This window comes from Neophocaena asiaeorientalis, unplaced genomic scaffold (genome assembly GCF_003031525.2).
Source record: "Neophocaena asiaeorientalis asiaeorientalis breed wild unplaced genomic scaffold, Neophocaena_asiaeorientalis_V1.1 scaffold86, whole genome shotgun sequence".
NCBI lineage: Eukaryota > Metazoa > Chordata > Mammalia > Artiodactyla > Phocoenidae > Neophocaena > Neophocaena asiaeorientalis.
In genome coordinates this window covers 2,226,712-2,250,954 of record NW_020175039.1, presented here as the reverse complement: position 1 = coordinate 2,250,954, position 24,243 = coordinate 2,226,712, and the positions used below count along the sequence as shown (strand labels likewise).

General features: G+C 42.6%; 1 protein-coding gene across 1 annotated transcript in view; it reads left to right on the top strand.

Annotated features, from left to right (window-relative positions):
• The window catches only part of SGPP2 (sphingosine-1-phosphate phosphatase 2), a 76,722-nt gene that overhangs the window by 24,499 nt on the left and 27,980 nt on the right, over positions 1-24,243 (top strand). The window contains exons 2-3 of the mRNA XM_024763109.1: positions 10,418-10,597; positions 13,619-13,708. Coding sequence (XP_024618877.1) covers positions 10,424-10,597; positions 13,619-13,708 — 264 coding nt within the window. The 5' untranslated portion in view covers positions 10,418-10,423. The remainder of the gene's footprint in view (positions 1-10,417; positions 10,598-13,618; positions 13,709-24,243) is intronic.

Genomic DNA, 24,243 nt, shown 5'->3' with positions numbered 1-24,243 from the left:
GAGCTGCTTCTTTAAACCAAACGGCCAGCCCTGTACCCTGAAGCAGGGCTCACTACATTATGGCCTTCAGGTCAAATCCAGCCTACCACCTGTTTTAAAAAATAAAGTTTTACTAGAACATGGCCACACCCATTCATTTACATACCGTCTGGGGCAGCTTTCCCACTGGATAACCTATGGTTCTGTTCTGTCCTGGATCATCCTAGTTTCAGCATGAAGAGTCCCACATCCCAAGCCAAAAGGGAGGGCTGGTCACCCTGTTCTGTGTTGCAAAGACAGAGCTGAATGCTTACAACAGAGACTTAATGGGCCACAAAGCCCTAAATGTTTATTACCGGGCCCTTTTCCCAAAAAAAAAAAAAAAAAAAAAAAAAAAAATGGATAGAAGGGCATAAAAAGTTAGAGTACTCTGTCTTATTTTGAAACTTGATGTTAAATGATACATAATTGATTTATTTCTAGTTGAAGAAAAGATGCCCATTCAAAGGACATCACTTAGAGCATCGCTTTGCCCTAATCACCTACTCTGGAACATTCTGCTTTGGGGAGGCCTAGGAAAATTTTGAGACTTTTTTTTTGGATTCTGGTAAAAAAGATCTCTGTTCAGACCGAATAACCCATTAAAAAATAAGCAAAAAAAAAAAGACAAAAAAGGATGAGAGTCAAGAGCATGACTGTGCAGTACAATGAGGACAGTCAGGAAGTCCTTCTGTTATAGCAAAAGCTATATAGTGAAATGTTGAATCATACATTTTATTAAATATGTTATGATAGATTTCAAACGCCTTAGGGCTGAAATAATATGAAGAGAGGAGAAGGCTGGTGGTGAATTCTTGTTTTATTTTAAGTGTTAAGAGCGTAGATTTATATTGGTTCACTTATCTTCAGTACTCAAGTCTACCTTCAAGAGAGATGTGAGGCTAGCTGTTCTGGGACTGTTCCCACTGGAAGCTGACAGAGGGCTCAGTCCCTGGTTGTTTCAGATCAATGTGTAAATTACAGACCACCGGGGGTTTTTTTGTTGTTGTTTAGTTCTGGGGTTTTTTGGTGATTACAGAGTGCGGGATTATAATGTCAATTTTATGTGTCCCCATGGGTTTTATTTCCTCATCTGTGCCCCCAGTGTGGATTTTATTGTTAGTACCAATGGTACACAACAAAGGAAGACTCTTAAGTCCCCCCTTTGTCACCACTCCTGATGGCACCTGTATAGAGAGGATGGAAGATTCTTGGCATATTGGGGGTAGAATTGAGGCAGGGATTCTGCCGTGGCTGAGAGCCTCTCTCTGCCCCTCATGCCTTTGAAGGGGAGGACAGTCCAGGACTCTGACTCCTTAAAGGCCGTGTGGACTGTCAGGTCCCCCATGCAGTTGCTCTGGCCAGATTCATGGTCATACTGAGGAATATGTTTGATGACGTGCTTGTTGAGGACAATACCCACACCAGCATCAAAATCTGAGACTATATTTAATTGACATGTGTACTTAAATGCCTTTGTGTGTGTGTGTGGCTGTGGCCTAGGCTGGCTGGCTGGCTGGGTTACCCACAAAGACCTGTGGCAGCACACTTGGAGATGGGAATAGTTTGTGGTTTTAATCAGATAAGAAAGTTGAACATGGCATGTGGCTAATGTCTATTGCATTTGTGCTTTCAGGGGTCTGTAAAAATAAAGGTTTTGATCTTTCAGTATTATTTTGCAGTTATATTTTTCTAGAGTCAGCAAGACTGACAACTAATATACTTAGATATGACCCAGCAATCCCACTACTGGGCATATACCCAGAAAAAAACATAATTCAAAAAGACACGTGCACCCCAGTGTTCATTGCAGCACTATTTACGATGGCCATGTCATTCGAAGCAACCTAAATGCCTGTCGACAGATGAATGGATAAAGAAGACGTGGCATATATATACAGTGGAATATTACTCAGCCATAAAAAGGAACGAAATTGGGTCATTTGTAGAGATGTGGATGAACCTAGAGACTGTCATACAGAGTGAAATAAGTCAGAAAGAGAAAAACAAATATCGTATATTAACGCACATACGTGGAATCTAGAAAAATGGTACAGATGAACTGGTTTGCAGGGCAGAAATAGAGACACAGATGTAGAGAACAAACGTATGGACACCAATGGAAAGCGGGGGGTAGGGGTGGTGTGATGAATTGGGAGATTGAGATTGACATGTATACACTGATGTGTATAAAATAGGTAACTAATAAGAACCTGCTGTATAAAAGTAAATAAAATTGAACAAATATATATTAGAAATGTGAGGGAGGATTCTAATAGTAAGTTTACTTAGCAGTGATTACATTGTTATCTGAAGCAAGGCTTATTTGTTTTTGCATGAAAAACTCCAATGGCACACAAGGCACCCACCCCAGCCCTCAGTTCTAACCCGCAGTGGATCCAGTATCCACAGTTCCTCATGTAACCTACATGCATTTACTTATAAATACATTTTAAAAATTACAGATGGGATCAAAATATACTCTTACTGCCTCTTGCGTTTTTCATTTAACAGTATATCTCACAATGTTTTATTAGCAGTTGTATAATTTAACTGGTGTCCTGTCGTGAACATTGAGAGTTGTTTCCAGGTTTTTGTGGTTGGTTAGCTGTCTGAAGGAAGGTGGGCTTATGCATGATTTTAACTTTTGTATGCTCTACATTTCCTAAGACTGAAGACACCAATTCCCTCAATGGGCATCATTTTGGATGTCACATCTATCCAGTAGTGAGTAAAGGACACTGGTCCCAGGCTTCTGCTGGACTGTTACTGGTGGAATGGTGTGGATAAGAATTTAGCAATTGTCTCATCAGATGTGACATCTTAATCTCTTAGCCCCAAGGGCAGCCAGGTGGCCTCTAGTGAGTGTTACATGGGTATAATGGGTTAGGATCACAGAATTTGGGTTCTTTAAAAATAAGTATCTGGTCTCAGTAATAATTGTCATGCCAGGTTGGGGGAGGGGGGGCGTGGTGAAAAGACCATAGGATTTGGCCTCAGAGTGAAATTCAAGCCCAGCTTCTCTACACGCATTGTATTTTCTCTAGGAGGACGTTCACCTTCTTTAAGCCTCAATTTCCTCATCTGTAAAACAGGAAGGATGTGAATATTAATGTCTATGAAAATACACTTAAAAAGTCACTGCACAAATATTAGAGTTATTATTTAACCCAAGTCCTCCTTAATAACGAAAAGAAACCTCAACTGTTTTAAAGTAACTTTCCTAAAGATATACATGCATACACCTATGAATTAATTACTAATCTTTGTACCTTTAGTGTTTGTCTTCAAAAATTTCAGACTCAGATCTGAGCTTGAAAAAAATGGAGCATTAGAAAGAACAGGAAAATGTCACTTAATCATTTTATTTTTCTCACCTGCCATTTGTGCTTTCATTATTGTATCTCCATTTTTACAGAACCTGGAATATGTCAAGACTGGTTTGCTGCAAGTCTTCCGTGATTTACGGTGTTTGCTCTGTAGTTTCTTTGTTTTGGTGTTTCAGGCGTGGAATGAAATTTTATTAGTTTGAAATTACACCTGCTTGTCCAAGTGACTCACCATCACGCCACCCTCTACAAACACACACAAACCCACATGACATGCACTATAGAAGGGCTGTGAATTTTAAAAAGTAAATAAAAATAATGCCACAAGTAGGAGAGGATATTCACCAATTGAAAACAACTTTTTATACTGGATGGTAAGCAGTAGTCTCTAGAATGTTCCCAAATAACCATAACAAAGACCTGCTTTTAATTCACTCCCTAAAGCCAAATAGGAGACCCCAGAGCAGTGGTATTCTAGGGAGGAAAAAAAAGACTGAACACTGAATAAACAAAAACACACACAGGCTAATGCAGTCGGTCTTTTTTTTGTAAGACTGTTGATCTGAAAAGCCTCCAGAGATTAAAATTTCTCTTAAAATGAATCCCATACTCATGGGTTTGAGGAGGTAGATTTTCGGCAGCTTTCTCTGTGTCATGTGTGGTCGCCACCTCAGTGCCCTGTAGAACTGGGGTTTGGAGCAGAGGTGGGCAGGACTTTTGAAGAAAATATTAATAGAAGCCATAGCTGCTTCTATTGAATCAGTATTTGAAGGCATTGTTAATAGCACGTGGGAGCAAAAGACTTCAAGGGCACATAGAAGAGGTATTTCAGAACCCATCTTTATGTCTAGTTTATCTTTTTTTCAGTGGGCCACAATTAATATTAACCTTTTTAAAGAATATGATTCAGTGGTTTTAGTATATTCACAAAGTTGTGTAACCATCACCAGTGTCTACCTCCAGAACATTTTCATCTCCCTAAAAAGAAACCCCATATTTACTAGCACTCACTCCCCTTCCCCTACCCCCCCATCCCGCCCTAGACAACCACTAATCTACTTTCCATCTCTGTGGATTTGCCTGTTCCGAACACTTCATATAAATGGAATCATACAATGTTTGTCCATTTCTTGTTTGGCTTCTTTCGCTTAGCACACTATTTTCAAAGTTCATCCTTGTAGCATGTATCAGTACTTCGTTTTTTAGGGTCAAATAATATTTCATTGTAAGGATTTATACCCCATTTTGTTTATGCATTCATCAGTTGATGAACATTTGGGTTGTTTAAACTTTGGGCCTATTGTGAAGGATAATGTTAAGAATCTTACATTCATGTACAAGTTTCTGTGAGGACATAATTTTCGGTGTTCTTGAGTATGTACCTAGGAGTGAGACAGTTTGGTGTCTGATCTTTCTTTATCCAAATTATCATGTTAGTAACCTGAGAAGAAGGGGAATGAGCTTCATTTGGACAGATTAAGAAATGGGATGGGTAGAGAAGCTGTGGTCTTTGGGTTACATCTCATTGTTCTCTAGAATGATGAAACTAATTCCTGACTTTTTAAAAACAAATCCATGGATAGACTATAAATCCCAGTGATTCACAGTGTTTCTGTCCCATGAGACCTGAGGAATACCTTACATCCCTGTTAGTTAATCGCTTGCACTGTGATTTCCCCATGGTGAAGTGGGCTGAGGGTGTAGCCAGAGGGGAGAAAGATGTTAGAGTTTATCATAATTTGTGTGTGTTTGGGGGATGGGGGGGCGGGTGTAATTTGAAAAGAGCCTCTCGGTGCTCCCTCCGTTTTGCAGAGGATTCAGCTTTTATTATAATAACAGTGGAGCCTTCACACGAAGGGATGGGGATGCTTTGGGAGGAGGACAGAGGTGGGAGTGGGGGCAGGCAGCAGTCTCAGAGCGTAAACAATAAATGTATGGCTGTTCTCTAAAATCCCGTGGCTGCTTTACTATTAATGTTATTTCAAGGACCTTCTGTTTCCTAAACTATCTAGGTTTCATTCATCCGGGCGTGAAGACTAAATTCTGTTCATCTGAGCTGTGTTAGACATAGAACAATTGTCATTTTGGATTGTAATAACTAGGAAGGCCCACCACATTAAGAGAAAAAGCACAGTTTTCTCTGCTGGCCCCAAAGAGCCCAACCATCAAGGACAGATCCCAGATTGGAAATTCTTCTAACTTGTGAAGACACATTTCATTTTGACAGAATTGGTTCTCTGGAAAAGCCTTTTGTCTGCTTGGGGTCAACAGTAGACAATCCAGAGAACTGGATTTTCTTTCCACCTATACATTAATTAGGGAAGAAGTAAGCAAGTAGGCTAATTCCTCATCATGAAACGCTCCGGGGCCCCAGCACCATGCAGGGGACCCAGCTAGGGTGCTGAGGCGTTAATGAGCTATAATTGCTTCCTGCCCTGCCTCCCCGTGGATTTTCGCTTTTACACATAGGCCTTGGGGGCCTCAGCCCAAAGGAGCATGATGGATGATGGAACTTAATTTGGTCCCTTTGGGTAGAAGGGCCTTTCAACAATACAGAGCAAAGTCCTCCGTTGAGGGCAAGCCATACTGAGTTAATCATTATACTCTTTTACTGTGAACTAAATGGAGAAATAGTTCTCTTCTGCCATAGTACTCTTTTTAATAGACTTGACTTTTAGAGTAGTTTTAGGTTCACAGCAAAATTGAGCAGGAAGTATAGAGAGTTCCTGTATACCCCCTGCACCCACACATGCATCCCGTCCACCAGAGTGGGACATTTGTTACAACTGAGGATCCTACACTGGCACCCGACGGCCTTAGTTTACATTAGAGTTCACTCTTGGTGTCGTACATTCCATAGGTTTGGACAAATGTGTCATGATGTGTATTCGCCATTAGAGTATCATACAGAATAGTGTCAATGCCCTAAAAATTCTCTGTGTACCACTTACCCATGTCCCCAGCCCCCGGCAATCACTGATCTTTTAACCATCTCCATAGTTTGCTTTTATCAAAATGTCATAGAGATGAATTCATACAGTATGTAGCCTTTCCACATTGGTTTCTTTCACTTGGTAATATGTGTTTAAGATTCTTGCATGTCTTTTCATGGCTTGAAAGCTCATTTCTTTTAGTGCTATGAAGGTGACTGTCTGTGATCCAGGAAACAGGCGCTCGCTCACCAGGTACTGAATCTGCCAGTGCCTTGGTCTTGCACTGCATCTTCCGGAACTGAGAGAAATAACTTCCTGTTTATAAGCCACCCAGTCTGTGGTTGGTTGGTATAGCAGCCCAAGCTGGCTAAGACAACAACTGGCATGTGGGATCTTCCCGGACCGGGGCACGAACCCGTGTCCCCGGCATCGGCAGGCGGACTCTCAATCACTGCTCCACCAGGGAAGCCCAAGACGACAACTTTTTAAGATGTGACTGACATGCAGTAAACTGTACGTACTCAGTTTTATTGAGGTATAATTCACATACGACTCAATTCATTCTTTTAAACCGTATGATTCAATAATTTTTAGTGTATTCACAAAGTTTACACATATTTAAAATGTACAACTTGGCACATTTTGATATAGGTACATACCCTAAAATTATCACCATAATTAAGACAGACATAATTAAAACATAGTTAAGACATAATTAAAACTTCATTACCCAGAAGTTTCCTCATGCCCATTTGTAATTTCTTTCCCTCCTTTCTGGCCACCACTGATCGGCTTTCTATCCTATAGAGTCATTTCTATTTCCAAGAATTTTATATAAACAAAATCATAGAGTGTGTACTTTTGTTTGTTTTTGGCCTGGCTTCTTCATTCAGCATAATTATTTTAAGATTCATCCACGCTGTAGCATGATATCTATAGTTTATTATTTTGTTTTTGCTGCGAAGTATTCAGTTGTATGATTATACCACAATTTGTTTATCTGTTCACCTGTTGATGGGAATTGCCGATTTGAGGCCGTTACAAAGAAGCTGCCGTCAACGCTCATATACAAATCTTTGCGTGACTTACGCTTTCGCTCTTTGAGGGTAAATAGCTAGGATTCGCATGGCTGGGTCATGTGGAAATCATATGTTTTAACTTTTTAAGAAGCTGTCAAACTGCTTTTCCAAAGTGGTTGTATCATTTTGCACCTGCTCCAGTGCTGTAGGAGGGTTCCAGGTACTCCCCATATCCTCCCAACACCTGGTATGGTCAGTTCCTTTCACCTCAGCCATTCTAACTGATGTGTAATGGTGTGCCCCACAATGTAAACTCCGCTGGTCCTAACTGCCTCGGAGGTCCCTCTGCATACCACCCAACATCACTTCTCTAAGTCTTCTCTATTCTTGCGAAGTGGTTGCTTCTCTGTCCACCCCTGATCTTAAACAATCTTCTTTTAACATTCCACGTCAGTGCTCCCGGTGTCTCGGGTTGAACCAAAGTTTCTCTACATATATACATACCCATATAATTCTGTGGATAATGTTTTTCCAAAGCATATTTGCATTATGATGAGATCCTCTGTGTGACTGTTTTCCCCACTCAAGGTTGGAGACCTAATACAGGGCTGGGCCCATCATAGGTTTGCTGTAATGAATGCAAACTGACAGAGACAGGACTTGTCACCCTGTGAGTGGTACTCTTTCCCTACAACCTGAAAAACATAGCTCCACTCTCTCTGGTTTGAAGAGCTCTGTAATTACAGTAATTGCTATTTGAAACTTACTGATCAGAAACAGTGTGCTGCTATGGGAACACTTTTAAATAAAATGAACAATTGTCCTCATTCTTAAAAACATCCTTCAGATATAGAAGGCAAAAGATAAATGAAGTCGAAGAAACTCATGGACTTCAAGGAAATTAAGTTTTGTCTGAATGAGGGTCACACAGTCTGTCTTCACTCTATGATTTTAACGTTTCCTGTCTGAAGATTCTGTGTATTTTTGAGTGAACTAGAGTTAGTCGTAATGCCTGTAATATTCTTTTTGATGTTGATGAGTGGGGAAGGGGCAGGGTTGAGAAACATTTATGTCCTAGCATCTTCTGAGAAATTCTTAGTAGTCAACATCTGCAAGTTTTCCAGCTCCCCAGAAAATAGTCGGTCTGATGTGGTTTTTATAGGTTCACAGGAGGGAGAGGCAGAAACATAAAAGAGTAAGCTGGTTTCCAAAACAGTAGTTTCTGGTAATAAGGGGATGGTAAAGAGGTTAAGTTTCAAAGTCTGATTAGAAATCGCAGCTATGGAATTTGGAGTGATTGTCACTGAGACTTTAAAGCCTGTGGATTTGGCCTGCTGTGCACAGACAGTGGTTCTTGATTTTTTAACCCAGAGCAAAGTGGCAGCAGAGCACAAAAACATATGCAGCGTCTTCTGGGGGATACTGAGTGTGCTGGGATAATGTTCAGAATTCACCGGCAACTAGATGAGTTAAAAGAAAGCACCACAATGTGGGAAACTCTAAAGCAATCTGGCTGACTAATCAAAAGTATTTTGAAATAGTCCTTCATAGTGGGTTTTGTTCCAAAGCCAAGTAACTCCATCCATCACAAGCTAAATAAAGCCCTAGTAAGATCAATGCGATCATGGTAAGATGAGGAGGTTTATAATTAAAGCCCATGACAAAGTGACCTGTGCAAGAATATAGTGTAAAGCCGGCCGTGCTTCTCAAATTCTCATGTGTGCATGAACCACCCGGGAGTCTTGAGAAAATGAGGGTTCCAGGTCCGTAGGTACAGGCTGGGGCCTGAGATTCTGCATCTTAAAACAGCACTCATGTGCTGTGGATGCTGCCTCTCCTCAGACCACACTTTGGGTTGCAAATGCAGAGACTTAAGTGAGTGGGTTGCTTCTCCCTCTTTTATATCATCACGGAAATGTCCTGTGAAGCTCTCTGACAAAGTAAATAAGTCTATTGTTAACAGTCCTATTCATCTCAGGAGGGTATGGAAATCAATTCTGATATCTGTGTTGTACTTCAAGGGAAAAAGAGAAAGGGATTTTTTCATTAATGGCATCATGGAAAAAAAAAATTCAATTGAAAAACTTCCAGATTGAGCTGTGTTGATTTTAGGGTTGAAAATAGTCACGCCGTTTATTTGTATGACGCTCTCGAGTACTGAAAGAAGTTAAACTCTATCCAGTATGTTGCCTGCATACATCAGGAGTAACAGTGGCATTCAAAAAATTTTAAGCCAGAAGTTGCTTTTTTGGTTAAAACTTGAAAAGAAGGGCTGTCTGATTGAGTATTAGATTCTTAGTCCAGGACCATCCCGAAGGTATTACCATGGTAGTTTAAGGCACGTATTTTTTGAAGCCAGACTCTCTGGATTTGAATCCATTGTCTTGCCACTTACTAACTGTGTACAACGGTTTACCCCTCTGTAAAATGGGTCTGCATTCTACAGGTACTATTGGATTAAGTGAGTTAATATTTGTAAAGTTTTAGACCAGTGCTTAGCACACATACCAGCTATACAAATGTTGAATATATGACCAAAATAAGTAAGACATGTGTTAGTGTCATATCTTAGTTGCCCAGTGACCCTCTGGAATCCAGAAGGGCTGTTTCTCTTATTTGTTTAGAAATTTATTTATGTATGTATTTATTTATTTATTTGCTGTATTGGGTCTTTGTTGCCGTGCCCGGACCTTCCCTGGTTGCAGAGAGCAAGGGCTTCCCTTTGTTGTGGTGCGTGAGCCTCTCATGGTGGCTTCTCTTGTTGCGGAGCACGGGCTCCAGGCACGTGGGCTTCAGTAGTTGTGGCACGCAAGCTCAGTAGTTGTGGCACACAGGCTTAGTTGCTCCACAGCATGTGGGATCATTCCGGACCAGGGATCATACCCGTGTCCCCTGCATTGGCAGGCGGATTCTTAACCACTGCGCCACCAGGGAAGTCCCGGCCTGTTTCTCTTCTTAACAACTAAAATGTCTTCCTACAAGACTTCCCCATAGGCCGCTGGGCCAGAGAGAAAGGTGATTTCAGCCAACCAACAGGAAACCTCAAAATAAATTCATAGAACCTAGGAGTTTATTTTGCTCATTTGGTTAGACTTACCTCCATCCTTTGGTTTGGCAGTTGGTGATGTATATTGGCCAGGTGGCCAAGGATGTCTTGAAGTGGCCCCGCCCCTTCTCCCCTCCTGTTGTGAAACTGGAGAAGAGAGTGATTGCTGAGTATGGGATGCCGTCCACCCACGCCATGGCAGCCACTGCCATCTCCTTCACCCTCCTTCTCTCTACCACGGACAGATACCAGGTAAGGCGCAGACTCCACTTCCTCCCGTGTAACACCATCCGTACGATGAGGCAGCAAAGAGTTTCCCTTCAGGATTTTCTTTTTTTGAAGGACTTTGAAGTTTATGAAATAAAGATGGGGAACAAAAATTTACTGAGCAGTGACAAGTTTTTTATAAATGAAGTGACCATATGATTTAGTACCCAAAGCAGGTTGTGCCCAAGAGTGAAAGTGGACACCATTAATAATGACAACAGGGGCTTCCCTGGTGGCGCAGTGGTTGAGACTCCGCCTGCCGATGCAGGGGACATGGGTTCGAGCCCTGGTCTGGGAGGATCCCACATGCCACAGAGCGGCTGGGCCCGTGAGCCACAACTACTGAGCCTGCGCGTCTGGAGCCTGTGCTCCGCAACGAGAGAGGCCACGATAGTGAGAGGCCCACGCACCACGATGAAGAGTGGCCCTGGCTCGCCTCAACTAGAGAAAGCCCTCGCATAGAAACAAAGTCCCAACACAGCAAAAATAAATTAATTAATTAAAAAAAATAATAATGACAACAGCACCACAAACATAACCAGGGTGTGTGGCATCCCGCTTCTGAAAGCATTTTCACCCTGAGCTGCCCAACCAGATGGCACTGAATAGGTGCTCTCATCCTCTGTTTGCAAGAGACTCGAGGCGTTTATGATCCTAGTGAATGATCCTCCAGGGCTGAGATGATTTCACCAAATCCTCCAGCTACATGTCCCAGGGCCCAGGGTGAAATAGTCTGTTCCCAAATTAGCCCCCAAAGATGTCTCTGCCTTTTTTGGGGGCTCACCCGTTAGAAATAATCATTCCATATTTTCTAGAAAGCTGTCTAAATGACAGGTGATTAATAACTGTTGAAAATAGAAGAATTTCACTTAATATCTGCTTAAATGACAGTTATAGTAAGACCTTTCAAAAGCTATACTATTACTGCAATGAAGATTTATTTTTCCTTTCTGAGAACTCTTGCTCTAATTTTGTGCTTAATTTCAGAAATTTTACCTTTTACCCGTTGGAAAATTTAGATTTCATTAACTCTAGCAGCCTTGTATGTAAATGACAGTATTGCTTCTCCTGCCCCTCTAGACCAGAAACCCAGGGATGTTCCATGTTCCAGGTTGTACAAAAATGGGGTGTCAGCCTGATGTGATTGGAAGAGGATAAGATTAGTGTCAGGTCCTGGCTGTACCTGGTCTGCTACCTGGTCACCTGGGGTCAGATCTCAGTTTCCTAAATGGGAAAAGGACAAGTGTATAGTATATCCAACTAGGTATAATCTTTTTTTGTAACTTAAATGTCATGCCAGGATCAAACAATGTCTGAGCTCCCCAGTACTATCGGAATTAATTGAATGCAGACTTCTGAGCTATGGCATATCCCATGCCGTCTGCCCCAGAAGGACATAGTGGGCCCAACACTGACCCCCATCAGGCTGCTGTCAGCATCAAGAGAAGCCTGTGAACATGCTTCTCTTAGGAAAAAAATCAACAAGTGGCGCTGACTGCAGGGAAGCAACAACAATCATTTATATGCTCATTTTAAGGCCACCTGGATCTTCTTAAAAATGTCTTTACAGCTTACGTGATGAAATGATTTTCTTTTCCTTTTTATTTTTTTGGCCACCCCGCTCGGCATGCGGGATGTTAATTCCCCAACCAGGGATCAAACCTGTGCCCCCTGCAGTGGAAGAGCAGAGTCTTAATCACTGGACCGCCAGGGAAGTCCCACAATAGTTTTCTTAAGGCCTGAGTTGTTATGCACTTCTTTCCTATTTAATTTTTTAATAATAAATGTATTCAGCTTGTGGGGTTATTTACTCATGAGTAGCTCTAAAAATGGGTTTATTTATATAAATATGTGTTCAGGAGGATACTAACCTCTAAATTCTGAATGCATGAACTCATTAATTTTCAACACTTTTTCGATTAAAATCAGAGACCCAGTTAATGATAAATCTTAAGAAAAGATGCACAACCCCGTGTTATTATACTCAGATGTTGCATTGGAAAGAACATGCTGGGCTTGTACTCGGAAGATGTGGCTTCTGGTTCAGACTGTGTCGCTACTGGCTGTGTGACCTTGGACAAGTCATTGTACCTCTCTGAGCCCCAGCTCCTGTTGTGAGGGGTGATTGATGGGCAAGCATCTTTGTGCTAAAGTTCAATACTAATGCAACTTATTATCAAGGTTAAGGGTTTCCTCATCTGTGGACTGGGGCTAGCAATAGAACCTATTTCATACGGTTGTGTGAAGATACATGAGATAGTGACCATAAAGCACTTCACATAATATAGACAGTTCTCTATCGTCTTTATCCTTATTACCACAGAAGACCACAGACATCAGTAGTTGAAGCAACTGGATTATAGCTCTGTGTCTAGCTCATAAGCAGGATATTTGTGTGTTCTTTATATGACTCGTCATTAGCCAGATTCCTCCAGCTGTTTTCATTACTCACGAGCAAATGTCAAGATTCAGTGAAGTCTGGACTCTTGCCTTGACATCTGTACAGAAATATGCCCAGTCTTAACATGGGGCCATTGTTCCCAGGCTCCCTCAAGAAGCTGGTTGTTGCCAAGCTTTATCATCACAGCACATGATGGGGAAGTAGCTAGTTGGACTTCCAAATTACAGCACTGTCTATCTACCTTGCCTCTTGGAAATACTGTATATTTCATAAGTTTTAATCTAAAAATAGGTAGAAATAAAAAATTATTTATTCCATTAAAACTTGTAGCACAATAGCTAAGGTCAAGTTTTCTACTGTGTCTTATTTGCATGTCAATATGTTGTGAAACTTCCTTCCAGAACTGTATTCCTAGGCATCTTCCCCTTCTCTTTCCTTAGTTTTCCCATTTTTCAAGTGATTTTAGATCATCAGACTGCTGGTCTAGGGAATATGAGATTGAGACTAGGAGTTAGGGGATCAGAAATCCTATTCCTTTCCACAGCATCAAATTGTATGTGTCTGAACCTGACCTAATGTCCTTGTTTTCTCTTCTCCCCCTGCAGTATCCCTTTGTTTTGGGACTGATGACGGCTGTGGCGTTTTCCACGTTGGTGAGTCTCAGCAGACTTTACACTGGGATGCACACAGTCCTGGTAAGGCTTTGTGGGCAGGTCTTGGGGTGATTATCTGAATAGGAGTGTGGTTAGTATGTGTTTATTAAGTTATTTGCATATGTAATTACGTTTCCCATCGGGCCAATGAATTAAGGAATTATTATCTTCTGGCACATGTATAATAATAGTAATGAATCATAAAATGATATGAAGGAGGCTGAACTGGGCTAGACCCTCATGACTTGGAAGCTAGAATGGTAACAAAGATTCAGGTAGTTTGATTACATGCCGGTTTACCGATGATGCAACAAGAGGTGCAGAAAAACACCCAGGGTCAGGGATGTGAGTGATGGATGAAGTCCTCCACTTGGTCCTCGAAGATGTGGGTGTGAAATTTGGGGGTCTCAGCTGCCCTTGCAGGGTAGGAGTCCCACCAGGTCAAAAGAGCCCAAATCATGAGCTCGCTTCCTTCCATGCTGGCTTTGCGTTGAAAGAGCTGTCCATGTTTTTACCGTATTAGGCATTTTTTTCAGGGCTTCCGTAGTTAGCACAGTTAAAATTACTCAGTTCTATTTCCTGGTGTTCCAGCCAGCTACCCTGGAGTTGCAGAGCATAATGCTGGCCACGGTTTAACTATTTATCATCATAATTGCTACAAGAAAGGTTTCTTTAAAAAGGACTAGGCCCTTGCTTATTGTGTTACTCTGCATGTGAAGCTGAAAAATTATGTTAGCAAAAGACCTCAGAGGGGGCTTCCCTGGTGGCGCAGTGGTTGAGAGTCCGCCTGCCGATGCAGGGGACACGGGTTCGTGCCCCGGTCTGGGAACATCCCACATGCCGCGGAGCGGCTGGGCCCGTGACCCATGGCCACTGAGCCTGTGCGTCTGGAGCCTGTGCTCCCCAACGGGAGAGGCCACAGCAGTGAGAGGCCCGTGTACCGCAAAAAAAAAAAAAAAGAATATGCAGGACCCACAACCCACTGTGCATACACCCACATCTATCTATCTGTCTATACTTGAATATCTTGAGGTGGAGGATGGTACTTTCCTGTTTACTACAGTCTCTCTTCTGCCCCCTTTGTCTAAGGCAGGCTGTGCCCCCAGCATTTGCATATGTGGACACCTGATGGCCCCTGAAGGCATCTGTGTTTATAGCCCCTGCTTTTTCCTCAAGTGCCAACACCAGAAGGTAGGAGGGAGGTCAGAGAACGCAGTAGCATGACAGGTGTTTATTGATCTCCTAGAGGAGGAGAGGGCTGGGCACAGCCCAGTTGTCACCTCCTCAGAGACTCCGCATTGTGAATTGCCCCTGCAGGGTCACTTTTATAAAGCATGAAGTAGCCCTGCACCTCGGCAGGGCTGATCTGAGTTGTAGCTTGAAGGACATGGTCTGCAAAGGTCTCGGCCAGGGAAGCTGCTTGCCCTGGATAGAACCTCTGGAACATCTGGGTCAGCTGCCAGCGTGAGCAGTGGCCCACGTACTCCTTCATGTCTACTCTCCCAGGGCGTATCAGGGCAGGGTCGAGCCTAAGAGAAGAAGGCAGCAAAAGCAGAGTCATGAGCAGCAGTGCCACCAGCACCCCCAAAAATGGTCCTGCTAGGGCTTCCCTGGTGGCGCAGTGGTTGGGAGTCCGCCTGCCGATGCGGGGGACACGGGTTCGTGCCCCGGTCTGGGAACATCCCACATGCCGCGGAGCAGCTGGGCCCGTGAGCCATGGCCGCTGAGCCAGCGCGTCCGGAGCCTGTGTTCCGCAACAGGAGAGGCCACAACAGTGAGAGGCCCGCGTACCGCAAAAAAAAAAAAAAAGACCTCAGAGGGAAAGGCCGGCCTTCACTGGCCCTCTTGTATCTCTTCCTGGTACCTGATGTTGGTCATCCTGGGAAAGGTGGCGGGGGGGGGTGTGGAACGGCAGAAGCCGCAGAGGTGAACAGATTTAGGGAGAGAGTTTGTCAAAATGGGCAGAAGAAGAGAACAGGGAGGAAGTAAACCCGGAGAAAGACGTTTGTGGCTGCATGAGATGCAGAGAGCAACGTAATGCTTTCCTCTTAAGAAAAAAACAAATGATAACTCCAAGGAAAGCGGGGACCTGAGTGGAGTCAGGGCTGGACCCAGGGTGAGGCAAGTCAGGCAGGAAATTGAAGGGGTGCCAAACAACTCCAGAATCAAAAGAAATGATTTTCATGCGATACTTAAAAAATCAAAATCAATGCAGAAACTTTCTGCAAAATATCCCAATCTGAAATAAAGTCCTGCATTTGTGTGACCTTGCTGGTTTTGCCCTACCCTGATCCTGGAGTGCTGCACGGTGCAAGGGGGCCCAGATTTTGAAAATACGACGGGAGCAATTAGGGGTCAGCCTTATTATCTACCTACCAAGACACGTCCCTGCTGTTCCCGTCCCATTGCACAGTGTGTCTCATGGCTTCTAAGACTTAAGGGGAAAGGGGAGAAGAGCATTCTCAATTTGCTACACCGCTGCTCCTCATTATAAAGAGGGTCTCTCCAAATACGTCCACAGACTTAAACATGGAATGAAGCAGAACCCTCTCGGGTGTTTGAGTATTTCTTTTATCTGGGGCTACTTTTTAATTTCCATTGGTTTTAATAAAAAGCGATCTTAGGAACTCAGGTTAAAATTAAAACCAAAGTAAACATGAGAATGTGGAGCTGCAGACATGAATAGAGGGCACAGAAAACCCACCTCAATAAAAATCCAGCTACGTGTCTGTCTTTAGTTTTAAAAGTGGGTTAGGGGGTAGGGAAGCACAAATTTGTGGGGAAGATCGTTTAGACCTCTCTTTGAGATCTAAGGAATGGGTCCCACCACTCATTTTGGAGCATCCGTTCCAGAAAAAACTGGAACAAGGGGCAGTAGCAACTATTCCTCCCACCCCCATCCTGCTCCACCATTGCCGTGCAGGACTCCTTCACACGTATAATTTTGTCTCCTAAAGACCTGAGACCCTCAACTTCCCTGATGGTCTAGTGGTTAAGACTCCACGCTTCCAAAGCGGGGGTGTGGGTTCGATCCCTGGTCGGGGAACTAAGATCCCACGTGCTGCACAGTATGGCGAAAAAATTAAACGAATTAAAAAAAAAAAAAGATCTGACACCCTGACTCAGGCCCAGGTCTGAGTCAGGCTCCACAGCCACAGACATGGCCCAGGGTAGAATGGTACATAATTTCTAGTAGCAAAGGGGAATGGTTAGTTTTAATAGAAAGATGGAGTTGAATTATGGACTGGTTGTCTTTATTTAGCAGCAACTTAATAAGCTTCCGCAGGGTGACAGGCTTGGAGCTAGATCTAGAAGATACTGAGGTAAACAAAACCTACCTCACCTTCCCAGGTGTCCGAATCTATTGATGGAGACAGATGTATGAGCTACTGATTGCTGTCTGTGATGAGTATTATAATTAGCATGGAACAGCTGGATCAGGCCAACTAAGGCGGCGTGCCTCTCCCCTGGACTCTTCACATTCTCTAGGGACTGCCACACACTGGTGGTTCTCAACCTTGGCTGCACGTTCAAATCCCATGGAAAACTTTAAAGAAAATATTTGGGCACGTTTGGACGTCTACGATCATAACAGCAGCATTAGTCACAGCAGCCAAAATGTGGAAGCAACCCAAGTGTCCATTGATGGATGAATGGATAAATAACACGTGACGGATACATGCAACGGAATATTACTCAACCTTGAAAAGGAAGGAAATTCTCACACACACTACAGCATGGAAGAAACTTGAAGACGTCACGCTAAGTGAAATAAACCAATCACCAAAGACAAATACTCTATGATTTTGCTTATGTTCATAAAGACAGAAAATAGAAGGTCGTTCCCAGAACCTGAGGGGAGGGGGAATGAGGAGTTATCATTTAACGGGTACAGAGTTTCAGTTTGGGAAGATGAAAAAGTTCTGGAGGTAGACAGTGGTGACGTTGCCCAACAATGTAAATGTACCTAATACCACTGAACTGTACACTTTAAAACGGTTAAGATGGTAAAATTTATGCTATGTGGGGTTTTTACCACAATAAAAGATACAGTCCTAGGCATTGGTGTTTTTTCAAAGTTCCTCAGTTGATTTCAGTGTGCCGCCAGGGTTGAGAGCCATCTATTAGACTGTCCCTTAGAGCTGGGCCAGGACACAAGCCTGGACAAAAGAAGACTTGGAAGGTGGAAGGAAAGTCGGGGCAGGTGCTGTATAGGCAGCCACTGTGTCCACAGCGTGAACGGCTCTAATTGCACCCAGCTAGGAGGCTCACAGCACACGAGTCATTCAGGTGGCTACCAGCTTCATATAAATGGTTCTCCGTGCGTAAACAGGAAGGACAGTTCACAGAGAGCAGTCATTTGCTTATCTCGCCTGGTAAGAAATCTCTCTTGTCAAAGGTGAGTGGTTTGCTGTGAGATCAGGCTTCTGGACAGGCTCTGGCTGACTCCTGGGCAGGTCTGAGTGAAGCATGGGGAGGCATTGAACCTGCATGTGGTGTCACCATCCGGCCAAACCAGCTCTGGCATTGCTTCTATCTACCGGGACGCCCAAGGGAGAAACTTGGGCGCTGTCCTAGCTCTTCTCTTCCCACACCCATCAGTCAGGTAGTCACCAAGTCAAATTAGTTCTGACTCTTAAAGATGTCTTAAAGCTGTTCTGACACCACTGCCAGGATAGTATTTCCAAATCTGATGATGCTCTTCCGTGCATGGAAACGTTTCTCCATCTCCTGCTGAATGTGAGGAACAACACAGGTGGCCCCAACTGGGGCCTTTGGGGGAATCGACCTTTGAGAGAAGTCAGCACTGTTTATGGCAAAACATGGACATAACACAGGGGCCCTGATGACATTCTTGTACCGTACCTGGGGCCACACTACCTGTAGGCTGGCTGTTCCTTATTGCCCAAGCTGATTTTTATTGAAATTGTACATTTCCCATAGTAAAAAGCATGCTAACCAGTGATTTACAGAAATAGATTTTGGTGTATAATTTCATGTTCTTTTGGTTTGAAAAGTAAACCAATTACAGCCAGCTGAAGGGGCAGGGGAGAGGGTAGAATGTCTTGGAAAGATGGGGTAGCCCGTGGAATCCAACACAGATGGGGCCGAACAGCTAAGCTTCATACGTGTCTTCCTCTCCCTGCAGAGTGCCACGGTGCACAGAACGCGGATCCTAACAACTTCTCTCTCAGATCCAGACCTTCACTCTCAGAGATGAAACTTTGATTGGACTGGGCGTTACCCTTGGGCATGGGAGCCTGGCAGGGAAGCAGGGTTGCAGAGCAGAGACAGGGCCTCAGAAGCCACCCCTGTGGGCTGCAAAGGCAGTGCCCAAAGAACAGGAACTGGAAAAACAACCCAGTAAGTAAGTTCACCGTGATTGAGAATGCCCAAACTCAAGTGGTTACCTTGTGCATGAGTCAGGATGCCTTGAATGCAAATAACAGAAACCAGCGCAAACTTGTTGAAGCTGGAAAGGAAATACACTGGTTTTTTTTTTGTTTTTTTTTTTTTTGCGGTACACGGGCCTCTCACTGCTGTGGCCTCTCCCATTGCGGAGCACAGGCTCCGGACGCGCAGGCTCAGCGGCCGTGGCTCGCGGGCCCAGCCGCTCCGCGGCACGTGGGATCTTCCCGGACCGGGGCACGAACTCGCGTCCCCTGCATCGGCAGGTGGACTCTCAACCACTGCGCCACCAGGGAAGCCCCACACTGGTTTTTATAACCACACTGTAGGAAGGGCAGAGGTGCAGGTGGCCACTGGGAGTGTGGGCCTCTGGGTCTAGATCTTTATTGCAAGTCTCCCCCACTCTTTCCCTAGGTTCTTTTCTTTTCTCTGGCAGGCAGATTCTTAACCACTGTGCCACCAGGGAAGCCCACTAGGTCATTTCTGTATCTCTCTACATGGTGGATCCATCCTCTTGGGCTGCCCTGTCTCTGATGCTAGACCCAAGGCTTAAATTCTTTCTGTGTTACTCCTGAAAAGATTCTAGTGGAGACTTTCATTGGCCTAGCCTGGATTATGAGTCTCTTGCTGTACCAGACACTGTCCAAGGGGATCAGGGGATTGTGATTGGACAAGCTGGGCCAGAAGCCAGCCTATGTGAACAGCGGCTGTGATTGGCAGTGACGGTTAGGGTTAGCACTGGCGTGTGAGAGGGCCCCTTCTCCAAAATAAAATGCATCTGTTGCCAGAAGACGGCAGGCAAAGCACCAGCGACATACTTCGTACATTGATATCATTGCATTTTCCTACTGTTTGAAAGACTCAAAAACTGGACGTTATGTTTGTGGGGAAAGGAGGACTAGAGAAAATCAAGAAGGCTGATCATACTATGTTTGTGAAACCTAAAATAAATCAACTTATACAGAATTGATTTTAAGTCTTTTAACTGATAAAGCAATCATCCCTAATATATTAACGGTAAAATTAGCCAGAATTTTGTTGTTGTTGTTTGGTTAGTGAATAGTTGTTCCATTATTTTAAACTTGAGTTAGCTGAAATTCTGTTCTTTTTTATTGTCCTTAAATTGCTTGATCTGTGAATAATTATATAGATATTAGGTTTTATTTGCTTACTCATTTTTTTTCCCCCTAAGTATTGCTTTAGTTTTGGTTGGAGTTGGAGAATGTTGAAAAGGTTTCTCAAATATTAAATTATCTGCAGACCATACAAAACTATGTTCTGGCTTTGGACTAGAGCATTTTGGGTGTGTTTTTTCAAGTTCTTTGAAACTACTTTTTTTTTTTAAAAAAAAAACTTACTTCAAACTGCCTTACTTAGAGAGAAAGCGAATTGTAATATAAATTACACCCTACGAAGCTCTACTTTGTTATACCCTGTTGGGTGAGTTAGTTACTGAGATAAGAAGGGAATTTGGTTGTGTTTCTAGGCATCAGTCACCACAATATTATGCATGTTCTTTTCTCTTTACCTTGGAGATAAGTATTTTTACCCTTTCTTTAAAATCGAGGATTATTTCTGGTTTCAAAAGTACTAAGTACTCATGGTAAAACACTCATCCCCTCTTGTTTTTAAAGTTGTTGTTGTGTGTGTGTGTGTGTTTTTAAGACAAAATAAATTGCCATTAGTCAAACCACCATACGAGGAGTTCAGACAGCCAGACAGCCATTTGTTAGGACGACGCAAAGGGAAACTGAAGGCACTTTAGGCTTCTATATTAATTGAACCAAAATTAGGACTTTGCACAATTACCAGCAAGGACTGCTCATGGTTTGTATTCCTAACAACAAACATAGGCAAATTAATTTTGTATCTCCTTTCTCAGTGCCGTCTAAAAAGCCACAGTTGGAGTAACTTTTTCCACCTATTCTGTAAGTGTGAGGCGCATAGACTCCTGGAAACGCCCTCAATCTAGGAGGGGGAGCTGGACTGAGCCTTGAGTGCAGCCCACAGAAGATACGCAGAGACAGAAGTTGGTCAAAGCACCAGAATCACGCAGAATTCGGAGGTCCCTAGGGGCAGTGGGCCAAGCCCTAAAGGGCTGAAAGCAGGCACAGTCTGGTCCTGGGCCAGTTTGCCTCAGACCAGAAGCTACTTATATCCTTCCTCCTGCAGTTGTTGGCCTCTAACATTCTGTGGCCTGGAGCCTCAGAAGCTGCTCCAGGAGGATGTGTTGTCAGACCTGCCAGAGTGTGACAACCAGCAGTTAGTCTGATAGGGGAGGGGAGCCAGTGTCTGGGCAGCCAAGCCAAATGGACTAGGTCTGCAGCTACAGAGATGGTCTCTTGAGGCTGAGTTGGGCAGGTGAGGTGGTGATGGGGAAGCAGGTAGTTTACCTCAGTGAGAATGACACCAAAGTACCTGTATAGCCCAGATTGCTGAAGAGGGAGCCCAGGTCAATGGTTAAGGTCTAGAATGTATTGAGAATGCATTCACTTTTCCCAACTACTCATGAAAAACAAGCACATTCAAATACAGAGCACAGATTTGAGATGCAACACTACCGTGGGTTGTATCTGTGTTCTACATGAGTCCCCTTTACTAATAAAATAAGAGTAAGGGATCAGATTAAACCTTCTGTAGAAGCCAGTCTCCATTTTTCTTTCTTTTCCTAGGTTATTGCTTTTTGGATCATATAGTGTGTTACAGTCTTGAAGGGTGAAGTTTTTCTGTAAGCTTATAATCGTGTGCCTCTTTTTTTTTTTTTTTTTTTTAAAGAAAATTAAATTTATTTCTCACACCAGAAACCAGAGTGGTCCAGACTGGTGGGTCAGCCGGGAATCTGGCTTCTTCCCATCTTGTAATTGTATGCCTCTCTTAATGGAAAAAGCATTGTCTTCAAAATTTGTGAAATCAGCTTTTGTAAATTGAATCATACCTTCCCATTTATTTACATGATTATTTTAAAAAAGATTCTTCGGCCCCTTGGGGAAATATGTACACGCATTTCTGCCATAAATGCTCACTGTTGCTGTGCCATTCCTGAAAACATTGGCACTCACTGGCACCTTATTTTCATTGCAGCTCTCTGAGTTACTCCTAGTTTGTCCCACTAGTGGAACAAAGCGAAAGCGATATGAAATGCTTTGCCGTGATTCAACTAACCACTGAAACCAGAGAATAAAACTTTATTTCTGAACCAAATCCAATCATAGGAAGAAAATTCAGTCTAGTTTCATAAACTATTCACCTTCTTCAGAAGGCAGATGAACCCCTTAGAAAAGAAGAATCCTGCATATTTTATATCAGTAGTTCAAAGCCATGAAGGCAGAAGCAAACCCAACGTGCTAGGGGCGAAGTGACGTTTTGTCTGCCTCAGCCAGGAAGCCTTCTGTATTCTTCATGCTGTTTTTCCAAACAAACATTTGGGAAAATATAAGTGAATATTTATGTAAACATAAAATAGAGAAGGACCTTTCTAGGCATGATATTAAATGTGATAATTCACAAAAGAAAAGATTAGAAGAGCTGATTACATCCATTTTTAAAAAGCTTCTGTATATAAAAAAATATATATATATAAAGTAACAGGCAAAGGATTAATATAATAAAGCAAAAGCCCAGCATACAAACAGACAGGAACAGGCAGTTCCCGAAAGAAAAAATAAAAATGTCCAAAAAATATGAGGTGCCAACTCCACCTGTATGTGCAGGGATATAAAAAAAAGTCATAAAACAAGTACAAATAAAAATGAGATGTCATTTTAAAATTTTTGCCTGTGAGATTGGTAAAAAATTAAAAGATGGCAATCGATGTTGATAAGGGATTGAGTGCTGGGATATTCTCATAAGGGACTTTTTCATGTAATATGTATCAAAAGCAGTAAAATGTATGATGCCTACCGTTTGACCTAGGAATTCCTTGAGAATTTCTCCTGAAGAGCAATTGAACAAATACATACATTTGCATGAGGTTAGAGTGTTATTTAAAACAGTAAAACATGGAAGACGACTAAACGTGCAACAGTAAGGAACTGCCAGATTAAATTAATTTAATATCAGGATATGGAACAATATTCAGCTGTTGAACATGATGTAATTAAATATTTGTCGATACAGCAGTTTTGTTTATAACCTCTAAAAATTGGAAACAGTACAGATGCCCTTCAACCGGTGAACTGATCAACAGACCTTGGTACATCCACACGATGGATTAGACTCCACAATAACGAGGAACAAACTACTGTTTCCTGTAATATGTTGGATGGTCCTGTCTTGTTTTTTCTTATAAGCTTATTGAGATATTATTGATATATAACATATGTAAGTTTAAGGTGTATAATATGATAATTAGGTATACATATATATTGCAGAATGGTAACCAAAAAAGTTAATTAACACCCCTAGCCCCTCACATAATTACCTTTTTTGTGTGTGTGCTGGTGATAACATTTAAGATCTACTCTCTTACAACTTTCAATTGTATAATACAGTTTGTTAATTATAGACATGATGCTGTTCATTAGATTCCCCAGAACTTATTCATCTTATAGCTAGAAGTTTGTACCCTTTGATCAACATCTCCCCATTTGCCCCACCTCCCAGCCTCAGGCAACCACCATTCTACTGTCTCTATGAGTCTGGCTTTTTTAGATTTCACTTATAAGTGAGATCATGTAGTATTTGTCTTTCTCTGTCTGACTTATTTCACTTAGCATAAATGCCTGTAAGGTCCATCAGTGTAGTTGGAAAAGGAAGGCTTTCCTTCTTTATTATATATATTTTTTATATATATTCATATATATATGATGGTTCTCTTTCGAATTATGCTAAGTGAAAGAAGCCAGAATCAAAAGGCTACATATTATATGATTAATTTATATTATGTCAGGAAAAGGCAGAATTATGGTGATGGAGAAAATATCAGTGGTTGCCCGGAGTTACGGTGGTGGCAGGGCTTGCCTGGAAAGGACCAGCGAAAGAGTTTTGGGGGTGATGATACCATTGTTCCATATCCTGATGGCTGTGGTTGTTACCTAAGTCTATACATTTGTCGAAACTCATAGAACTGTAAATGAAAAAAAAAGAATTTTAGTGTATGTAAATTTAAAAATTAAATTATACTCTTAAATATAAGAAAAGGCAGAGGGGTCTGGGGAGAGAGGGAGAGA